The sequence below is a fragment of the Nannospalax galili genome, unplaced genomic scaffold, assembly GCF_000622305.1.
Source record: "Nannospalax galili isolate Female #2095 unplaced genomic scaffold, S.galili_v1.0 scaffold110, whole genome shotgun sequence".
NCBI classification, from domain to species: Eukaryota; Metazoa; Chordata; class Mammalia; order Rodentia; family Spalacidae; genus Nannospalax; species Nannospalax galili.
The window spans coordinates 2,182,694-2,193,735 of record NW_008328707.1 but is presented as its reverse complement, the minus strand read 5'-3'; the positions used below and the strand labels follow the sequence as shown (position 1 = coordinate 2,193,735).

At 42.9% G+C, this 11,042-nt stretch overlaps 1 protein-coding gene across 1 annotated transcript; it reads left to right on the top strand.

Annotated features, from left to right (window-relative positions):
* Positions 1–1,771: 1,771 nt before the first annotated feature.
* Llph (LLP homolog, long-term synaptic facilitation factor) lies at positions 1,772–9,577 on the top strand. The gene is made up of 3 exons (XM_008829088.3): positions 1,772–1,940; positions 3,281–3,492; positions 8,529–9,577. The coding sequence occupies exons 2-3, from the start codon at positions 3,288–3,290 to the stop codon at positions 8,696–8,698; spliced, it is 375 nt and encodes a 124-aa protein (XP_008827310.1). The 5' UTR covers positions 1,772–1,940; positions 3,281–3,287; the 3' UTR covers positions 8,699–9,577.
* The last annotated feature ends 1,465 nt before the right edge of the window (positions 9,578–11,042 follow it).

The following is an 11,042-nucleotide window of genomic DNA, read 5'->3' as shown; positions in this document are numbered from 1 at the left end:
TGGATCCCTCCAGGAAAATTTTTGGCCTCAGAAATTTGGGGGTTGGACTGGCCTGGGAGCTGGGCCCAGAAAGATGCTGGTCTAGGGCAGGTGGTGGCCATGCCACCCAGAGATGCAAAAGAAGATGGGGGCAGAAGTGGCCCCAAGGGCTCCTGGGGACTGCCCTGAGGAGCTGGGTTGGTCTAGATGTAAAGGATCAGGAAGAGGAAAGGTCAGCCCCTGGCGTCCAAGAAAGAGGCTGGAGGGTCTTGCAGGCCCAGGGAAGCAGAGGGTGGTGAGGGTGGGGCCTGGCCCAGAGTGCTCCTGGGGACCTGAGAAGGAAGTGAGTTCGTCTGGATGCATAGGATCAGGAAGCAGTGGTGGTTCCCCTTGCGCCTGGGGCGCCAAGACAAGGAATGGGACAGGACCCAGGCTAGGAGGGGAGATGAAGGGTGAATGAGGCTGGGGGAGTCAAGGCGTGGAGGACGCCATCGACCTACCCTGTTGAGAGGCCTGCGGGTTGGAGAGGGGCCTGTGCATCGTCCAGGCTGTTTTTTGAGACAGGGTCTCATGTATTCCAGGCTGGCCTTGAACAGTATACAATTATGGTAAGTTTTAAAATGCATACAGTTCTGAGTGACTGGATGAGCTCTCATGACATTTTGCACCAGCCTGTCAGGATCACTTGAAGTGGATGATCTTCCTTCAAAAGAACCCATCTTTAAAAATAAGGTGAGTAATTGTGGAAGACACATAACATCAACTTCAGGCCTCTACATGTACATGTGCTCCCACACACATAAAAACACACAACCACCCACAACGACACTTTGAGAAAGTACATTCACATAACTTTTACTTAGTGTGATGTTATAATTCTATTTTTATTAATCTCAAAATTTTATTTTTATTGTTGTGTATGTATGTCAGTGTGAGCATTTGCTGTCTGTGCAAGGTTCCTGCAGAGGAGGACAGCAGAGGGCATTGCATCCCCTGGAGCTGGAGTTGCAGGCTTTCTGAGCCCCCTGAAGTCCAGTCATCTAGGGAATTGGGAGTAACCATGTGAATTACAGAAATCTTTTCCATCTATGAGCCTCAAGAAATCCAAGGAAAGGTCTAACTGGCTGGGGGGGGATAATCCTTCACAGGCTGGTGCCAGTTGTATAGCATGTCTTTTAGATGGGCAATCAGTTGTTTCCTGTCCAGTATTAAGTATTACTGTGCATCTACTTCCATAGGCTCCTTCCAGCGTTTTTCTGTGTGTGTGTGTGTGTGTGTGTGTGTGTGTGTGTGTGTGTGCCTATGTGCAGGTGCACATGTGTATAGGTGCCATTCGTCTTTTTTATTTTTCCTGGTACTTGACACGTCTGCTAGGCTGGCTGGTGAGCGCAAGGAATTCCAGTGCCTGTTTCCCCAGCGCTGGCTTTTTAAATTCATTTTTATTTTTTGTGGGCTCTGGGGATTAAACTCAGATGCTTTGAGTGCTGAGCCCTTTCCAGCCCCGTTCTTCCAACTTTGTCAAAGTGCCTATTACAGAGTTCATGCTTGAGTGTTCTAATGAAGGAGTGGATTAAAGGTACTTAAAAGCATCTAAGGCCATCTGACCGTTAGAATTTCTTTTATACAAACTGCTGGTGGACCTAACGAAAGTGTTGCTTTCAGTTATTTGGTACCCAGTTCACTGCGCAGTGCGATGAGGTCGTACCACCGCCTTCCTTCCCTGACAGGCAGGGTCCTGGGCCGGGCTCCGGGAGCCCTTCTGCGCCTGACTAGAGTTCCCTTCTGCCTTCCCCAAACACTTCCGACAGCTAAGCCAGGAGGTCCAGGAGAGCATCAGTGCTGGGTCTCCGAAGACCCCGCCTCCCAAAGTTCCCGGCGTGCCTTGCGCCCCCTGGCCGGAAGGCGGAAGTACGGAAGCTTCCGGCGGTGAGGCGCGTGTGGTGCGTGTTTGTGTTTCTCCGGTGAGTTCGGTGGGCTCCCGGGCTCCGTTCTGTCCGAGGGGGACTTGGTGTCGTTCTCTACCTCCGCACCGGCGCCTGGCGATACGGGGCTCCGGCCTGGCCTGCGTAGGGCGTGGGGCGGCCCTCGGTTTCCAGGCCGTGGAGGGTAGTGAAGCGCGGGTGATACAGCGGGCCGTTGGCTCACCACAAGTCTGCACGGACAGTGTGGCTGGTCTCAGCCAGTTTGTGCTGGCGTTCTTACGCTACTCGGCTAGTCCGGCCACAATTTGCCTAACCCGCTGTGTGCAAAGCCGAACCTCGGAGCGAGCTCGCGGTGAATAGGCCCTACTTACTCGCAGGCCTCTCGGGGAGACCTAGTAGTCGGGTTGAAACCGGTCCTTAGGGAGGGGCTTACAGAGACCACAGAAGTATTGAACCGAAAAGACCTAGCTTGAGAAGAGCGGTTCCCAGACCTAGGAGCAGCGAATGTGACGGGACCGAAGTGGACATGGTGTGGGCTTTGTTCAAGTGTACATGGAGACTGCGGGTGGCGGGGAAGAGCGAGATGAGAGTTGGAGGCAGGGGACAAGCCTCCAGCCCTCTTTGGGGGTTGCAGTGGATGTTGTTGTAATGTAAATCGTTTTGTGACTCGTAAGCTGCTGCATAAACAAATGTAAGGTAATGATGCTTTGTATTTCTGGGGAAGTTAACTATCCTGTAAAGGGAGTAAGGAGTTTTGATAATTGGGTTGATTTATAGTTTATCGTAGACTACAAAAAATGATTTGACGTTCATTTTTTTTGTGTTTGAGACAGGATCTCATTATGTGGCCATGGCTGGCCTGGAACGCACAATGTAGACCTGGCCCGGAACTTAGAGATATCCGTGTGCCCCTGCCTCCAAAGTGCTGGGATTAAAGGCTTGGACCACCATGCCAGGGTCATTTGACGTTCTTGTCACTTAATGGCTGTATGTGCTTCCTTGATCCTCACAGAAGCTACACATGAAACCATCATAAATCTTGGGATTTTTGTTTCTTGTTTTTTTTTTTTTTTTTTTTTTTTTGTATTTTTGAGGCAGGGTCTCTGGTTGCCCCAGCTGGCCTGAAACTTTATGGAGAGGAGGCTGGCCTGAATCTCAGAGACATCCGCTTGTCTCTGCCTCCTGAGTGCTGGGATTAAAGGTGTGTGCCACCACACCCGGCTGTCATCATGAATCTTGAATGGAGTGAATAAGTAACTTTCTGTTTTTGCTTTATAAAGATAACTGCTTAACTGCTTGTCACATATTTAAGGGTTTGCCTATATTTTTTTTAATAGTAAATTATTTTCTTTCGTATATGTGTTTTTCTTAATTGCTAGGTAAATCATGGCTAAAAGCTTACGGAGTAAGTGGAAAAGGAAGATGCGTGCCGAAAAGAGAAAAAAGAATGCCCCAAAGGAGCTCAGCAGACTTCAAAGTATTCTCAAAGTAGACAGTGATGTTTTAATGAAAGATGTTCAAGAGATTGCAACCGTGGTGGTCCCCAAACATTGCCAAGAGAAAATGCAGTGTGTGGTGGAAGATGAAAATGGTGAGCTGTATTTCAATGCTAATAGTTCTTTCCGTTTTCTCTTACGCTTTTTTGACCTTCCGTTTCTGCTTCTCCCTGGCATAGTTGTTATGTCCATATCTATATTCTTTGAAGACTTATAGTTGTACTAGGGATTCTGTGCTAAACTGTTTACAGTCAGTTTATGTGAATAAGCATGCTATGGGTTATTTAGAATCAATTTAGTGATTATACAGCAGCCTGAGTGTGTCATCAGGAATAGGTGATACTATAGGAACAAGCTTAGACAGCCCTCATTGGGTGGGTACACAGTTCATTCAGGATTTGGGCAGGTTAGACAGAGGTTTTTCTTGTATTCTTTGCAAGACCCAGTTTTCATTGTGTGAATTCAATGCACTACTCTGAAATTAAAGAATTTTACTTTATGTTGACATATTTTAGAGAACTCTGTATATTAATTATAGTTTGAATATTGAGGCTATGTATAATGCTAGTTTCAGCCAAGAAAAGGCTCATTGGTTTTTCCCATCTTAGCGTACCAATTTGGCAACAGGCTAAATAAACATTCACAATACCAGCTCTTAAAGTATATTTATGTGGACTCTTACATAAAGTCAAGGAGAACAGTATCCCCAGAGTTTCTAATCCTAGATGTTATCATTCCCATTCCTCCAAAGGGAAAAATCTCCTCTTTGCTCTTACATTTCTGTTGGTCTCCTGCTTTGTTTCAGCTGTCCTGGAAAGCTTTGAACACTTGGTTTTGCTTGGCCTGGCCCTTCCATCATGTTCCTGCCCTTCATTTTGTCACGTCTGTGCCTTCACTTTTCCTTGCTCTCATTTTTCCGTGTGACTTTGACCATTTTAATGTGTACAACTCAGTGGCCTTTCAGACATTCACAATGTTGTGTACCAGTCCCCTAGTTCTGAAACATTTTCATCACTCCTAAAGGAAACCCTGTACCCATTTGGCAGTTTCTTTCCCTCTTCCACCAACTCCTAGACCTCTTAACAGCCACTAATGTTTACTGTCTGTATGGATTTCCTATTTGGGCTATAGCATATAAATGGAATTACACAATATGTGATCTTCTATGCCTCCTTTATTTATTACTTTTATGTGTATGAATGTATTGCCTGCATGTGTGTAAGTGCACCCTTGTCGTGTAGTGCCTGAGGAGGTCAGAAGAGGGTGTTGGATCCCCTGGAACTGGAGTTAAGGGCAGTTGTTAGCTGCCGTGTGAGTGCTGGGAATCAAATCCAGGTCCGCTGCAAGAGCTGTCAGTGCTCTTAACCTCTGAACCATCTCTCCAGCCCCCCTCCCAACAATTTTTTTGGGGGTGGGGGGGTTTGAGGTCTTTTTGAGACAGGGTCTCCTTGTAGCCCTGGCTGGCCTGGAACTCGCTATGTAGACCAGGCTAGCTTTGAATTCACAGAGATCTGTCTGCCTTTGCCTCTTGAGTACTGGGATTAAAGGCATGTACCACCATGCCCAGCTTGCCTCCTTAAAAAAAAAAATTATTTTTATTTTATGTGTGTGTGTTGCCAGCATGTATGTAAGTGCACCAGGTACAAAATATGCCAGGGGAGACCAGAAGAGGGCAGTGGACCCCTGGAACTTGAGTTAAAGATCTACCATGTAGGTCTTGGGAACCAAACCCCGGTCCTCTGAAACAACAGCCAGTACTCTTAACCACTGAGCTACCTCTCCAGTCCTTTGTGCCTCTTTTTTAAAAAAAATATTTTATTTTTTATTTTATGTGTATGAGTGTATTGCCTGCATGTATGTGAATGCACCCGTGTCGTGCAATGCCGCAGAGGTTCTTTTAGTTCAGTGTTAATTTTGGAGGTTCACTCTTGTTTTAGCATAGATCAATACTTCCTTTTTTAGGTTAAACACTAGTTCATTGTGTATAGCACAGTTAATTACCCATGGTTAGTTGGCATCTGAGTTACTTCCATGCTTCTGTGGTCTAGTGAACTTTAGAGTATAAGTTTGTTTGAATGCCTGTTTTCAGTACTTTGGATAGTCCAACTTCCCTGAATGGAATGCTGGGTCATTCTTTGCTTGCTGTTTCCAACATCAGCCACACCATTATATATTCCATTAGCAATGTTAGGACTTACTTTCCATTGTTAGTTTTATTATTGCCACCCTTAAGGGTATGAAGTATCTTACTGTGATTTAAGTCCTTTGCCTCTTTTTAAAATTGGATTGTCTGTCTTGTTGTTGTTGCATTTTAGTTTATAAATTCTGGACCGAGGTGCCCTTGCACTCCTGAGTCTCTTACATTGAACTCTGCTTGCTTTCTTTTTTGTTACATTGTCTGGCTTCCTCAATTTTATTTTGTAGGTTTTGTGCTACTTAATATCTATTATTTTTCCATTTCCATTTTTTTTTCTTTTCACTTTTTTATAGCTTCCTGCTTTTACTAGGTAGCTATTTTATCTCATCGAGGGCATTAATTTTCACTTGCTTTTGGAATTTGAACAGAAATGTATGCATTGTTTTCTCTCAGGTTCTGACTACCTTGTCTTCATCCTTCAGTTCTTTTATGCTTGTCTCTCTAAGGTGTTTTTCAAATGCCCGATCACTACTCATATTTTAGTGAGTTGTTCATATTTAAATGAGGCAGTAAAATGGCTGGAAGCCAGGTGTAGGGGAGTATCAGGTTTGTGGGGAGGGTGTATCAACTTGGAGACCTGTGGAATAATTGGAGTGACTCTAGATTTTGTTAGGATATTTACTGTTTTAGAATTTGTTTCTCTCCTTTTTTCTTATTACCTTTAGAGAAGAATTCTCCCATTTTTCTGCCTGGAAAATGTGTAGGTGCCCTAATTTCTGTTAGTGTTCAGGAACTAAGTGGGAATGGAACTGAAGGTGAGGACAGTCTCCCTGTTTAGTTACCCGTGTTTTTGAGTATAGTCCTTTCATGTATGTGTTTCTCCTTTTCTTCCTTTGACTGCTTACACAATTTCTTAAGCCTCTACCCCTCTTTCTTCGTCCCCATATCTAAGCCATTAGCAAATATTTGTTTAGATCCAAATTACCTTGGAATGTATCCGTTTTTCTCCAGATGACCAGCAGCCTTTGCCTGTCCCATGATCCTAACTTTTTTGCTTCCTCTTTTGCTCTTGTTTCTTTTTTCTATGGATGAACCATCTTGATCTTTTTAAAATATAAATCAGATTCTGTCACCTCTGCTTCAAACATACAAGTTTCTTTCCACGTGTTTATCAGAGCCTCCCAAGTCAGTTTGGTTTAGATATTTCCAGAAGCCAATGGAGTTTTCTTTTTGTCTCCTTTGTTTTCCCTTTAACAGAAAATTGTGAATTACATGAGGACAAGGAGCTTACATGGACCCTAGGTGGAACCCACCAATAATCTCTCAGCAGCTGCTTCCATACCTGCTGTTATGCTGAATAATAATGACATAATGACGTGTGTGTGTGTGTGTGTGTGTGTGTGCGCGCGTGTGTGTGTGTGTGATGTCAGGTAGTAAAGATAACAGAAGATCTTAGATACCATGGTTAGGTCTTGGAGAGGGACGTTCTAGGTATGTTCCTATCCTGTAGATAGGTTTCACTGCAGAAAGCACAGCTGTGTCTCGTGAGTGTTATATGGAGAAAGGAAAAATGGCAGTCCCAGAATGTGTAAGTCGTACTGTTTTATGCCCATCTGTCATTACAACCTCAACTGATCACTATCAAGAAGTTTAAGATAAGTAGGTAAGATGGAGAGATGGCTAGTGGTTAAGAGCACTGGCTGCTCTTGCAGAGGACCCACGTTTGGTTTCCAACACCTACATGGTGGCTACCAACCATGCAACTCCAGTTCCAGGGGGTCTGACGCCCTCTTCTGGCCTCTGTGGGCACTGCATGTGTAGGTGCATTTACTTATATGCAGGCAAAACACTCATAAACTAAAAATACATACTAAGATAAGTAGGATTTAGTTGAAGAACATTCCTAATCAGTTCTTTTACTTCTAAGGCCTGTCCCTTAGAAGTATGGGCACACTGCTTCTTTTTTTTTTTTAATATTTTATTTATTCTTTTTATTTTATGTGTATGAGTGTATTGCCTGCATGTACGTGAGTGCACCCGTGTCGTGCAATGCCATGGAGGTCAGAAGAGGGCTTCGGATTCCCCTGGAACTGGAGTTAAGGATGGTTAGTAGCGCCATGTGGGTGCTGGGAATCGAACCTGGGTCCTCTGCAAGAGCAGTCAGTGCTCTCAACCACTGAGCCATCTCTCCAGCCCTGGGCACACTGCTTATTAACTATCTTACTTAACTGAGGGATCACTTACTATGAGGAGGGGTCTTAGAACTTGTGTGTGTGTAAATATACTTCTTTGCTGATGTGGTGAATCCAAATCATGCATCCTAATTGTTGTCCATTTAACTTTATTATTCCAAATGACATGAGGAAAACATTTTTTTATTTTTTTTTTATTTTTGTTTTGTGTGTGTGTGTGTGTGTACGTGTGTACGTACCTGATGTGGAGGCCAGAGGTTGATGTTTGGTTGGATGTCTCCCTCTATCATGCTCCACCTTTTTTTGAGCCAAGGTGTCTTATTGGACCCAGCCCAGCGCTCATCAGTTGGCTGAACTAGCTGGCCAGGGAACTTCAGGGATTCACCTGTCCCCATGAGAGACCCCCACCCCTACTCTCTGGGGTTACAGACAGAAGCTGCCATGTCCAGTTTTCACGTGGGTGCTGGGATCCCAACTCAAGTCCTCATCCTTGCACAGTAGGCACTTTACCAACAGAGCCATCTCCTGAGCCCCAAAGAGAACACTCTTCAGAAAAATCTTCCTTAATGGAGACACTATTTCCCTAGTTGCATTTTTTTCATTGATGATTTTAGGAACATAGAGCAAGGTGTGTTTGATTATGTCGACTTTGCTGTACAGAGTCAAAGGGTGCTACAAAACCTTTTTCTCTCGATACTTTCAGACTACCTTTTGTTCTAACGTTCTTGATGCTTTCATGTGCTTTTACAGGGTTGTTTTTCATGCATGAAATGTTAATAGTTTTTCTGTTGGTTGTTTTTAGATGACATGAAAATGGAAACTGAGATTAAGAGAAGCACAAAGACTCTTCTAGATCAGCATGGACAGTACCCAGTATGGATGAACCAGAGGCAGAGAAAAAAGCTGAAGGCAAAGAGACAGAAAGGAAAGGGGAAGAACAGGGCAAAGGCAGCCAAGGGTTTGGCCTGGTAGACTCTTAAAACGTGAGAAGTGCCACATGGGACAGAAGTTGCATTGGAATGTCTGAATTGATTTCAGCTCTCACTATGTGGGAGCTATTTGTTTTCATATTTTAATTTGGTCTACTTCTCTAGTTTGGAATCAAAATAGCTCCTCCAGTTTGTTTCAGGAACTTGAATAAAATAACTCCTTTGATGAAGGAAAACTATACAGAAATTTTAATTGTATATGACCAGTATCCAAGTATTATCAATCTTGTCAAGTATTGATGTGGTTATAATTGCTTGATGTAACAACATGCAGTTATATTCAGTGCATCAGATAAAACCTGAAATACTGACAGAATTCAAATAGAAAGCCATTATATCAGCATATTTAAAAACAAGACATCAAGTGACTAGAGAGATGGCTCACAATTAAGAGTGCATGCTACTCTTGGAGAGGACCCGGGTTGGTTTTCTAGCACCCATGTCATGCTGCTTACAACCAACAGCCTGTAGCTTTGACTCCAGGGGATCTACGCCCTCTTCTGCCCTCCACAGGCACCTGCACTCATGTGCACAAACTCATAGATAAATACACACATAATTAAAAACTAAAATCTTTGTAAAAAAGGACAGGGGATAGATGGTTAAGAGAACTGGCTGTTCTTTCAGAAGACTTGGGTTCAGTTCCCAGCACCCACATAATGCCTAAGAACTGTCCTTAACTCCAGTTCCACAGGCTCTGATACCCTTTCTGACTTCCACAAGCATTGTACCACATGGCACAGTTACATACATGTAGGCAGTTCACTCACATAAAATAAAAATAAAGGATATCAGTGGATCTTACAAACAGAACTTACTTGGAGGTTTTATTTTGTTCATAATAAAAGATATTTTGTGTGTAGATCTTGGAAGTTTTATGTTTTCTTTGGTATAAATTTGTTTCCCAGTACTAAAAGAGATGATGGTTCAGTTTTAAAAGTCTTTAAATTTTGCTGGGCGTGGTGCACACACCTTTGATCCCAGAACTTGAGGCAGACAGGCAGATCTCTGAGTTCAAAGCCAACCTGGTCTACATAGCGAGTTCCAGGCCAGCTGGAAAAAAAGACCAAAAAAAGTCTAATTTTGTGTACTTTTTAGGAAATTAAAACATGTCAGGTTTTCCCTAAAAATGGGTGTTCTATGGTTTTAATATTTTGTGGCTTAATGAAACAGTGCAGTGTTTTATAGAGTATCATGTAGAATCAGTTTCTCTGAATGTTTGGTTAAAATACATGTGCACATATCAAGTTGGGAAATGGTACATACTTAAAATTCATAAGATTAATATAGGTTTTTTTGTTTGTTTTTTGATCTTTTTGAAACAGGGTCTCCCTGTAGCCCCAGCTGGCCTGGAACTCACTGTGAAGACCAGGCTGGCCTTGAACTCACAGAGACCTGCCTGCCTCTGCCTCCTGAGTGCTGGGACTACAGGCGTGCACCACTACTCCCAGCAAGATTAATATAGTTTTATAAAGTGATCTAGTAGTAACAAGAACCAGCCCAACTTTGACTCTTTGAAACTAATTTTCTTAGACGTAGAATAACTTTGAAGTGTTGGTATTGAGATGAATTTTAGTAAAACCTGTCCTGCTATACCTCATTAATTTCACTCACTTAAATTTAGAATTCCATCTGAAACTTCAGGGACTTTCCAGACAGTAGGAAAGCTGGGAGCTGTGCACTTGCACAGAAGAAAATCACAGGAAAACTAAGTTAAAAAATGAACTGTGTTTAAGACTACTTGGCCATGAGGCCACAGACTTTGCCAATCATACTGTCAGGCATAGATATACCCAAATCCTGTAGGAGATGGGAATCTAAAATTTAATGCCAGTGAAAGTTTGAAATCAGTATTATAGGCTGTCCTCAGTTTACTCAATAGGTCATTGAAAAGTTAGTGAATAACTTAAACATTCTTTGAAAGCAAGAAAAGGCAGGGGGTGTAGCTTGGTTGTAGAATCCTTGCCCAGCGTATACTAGGCACTCGGTTTGATCCCTGTACTTAGGGGTGAAAAGAAAACAAAAGGAACTGGAAGATAGATGTTATTCATGGTCTTTGTTCCTTCTTGTTATAGTTGTGAATAACAGTGTTTGCGAGGGGAAAATACATAAATGTTTCTGAAGTAGAAAGCATACTTTTAAGCTACTACCAGGATACTATAGGCATTGTTTATGTTAATGTTACACACTTTCAGCTCCATTTAAAATTTAACAGCATTTTCAGATGTTCTCTAACTAGATTTCCTCCAAGTTGAACAAGAAATCAATTCCAGAGGTTTATTATACACATTTTATATATCTCATAACCTCAATTTGACACCCGTGTT

What these genes read in the sequence shown, in the direction of transcription:
- Llph (XM_008829088.3), top strand. Translation starts at nt 3,288, where the DNA reads ATGGCTAAAAGCTTACGGAGTAAGTGGAAAAGGAAGATGCGTGCCGAA. An exon ending in TGTGGTGGAAGATGAAAATG is followed by an intron (nt 3,493 to 8,528) that starts GTGAGCTGTATT and finishes GGTTGTTTTTAG; the next exon opens with ATGACATGAAAATGGAAACT.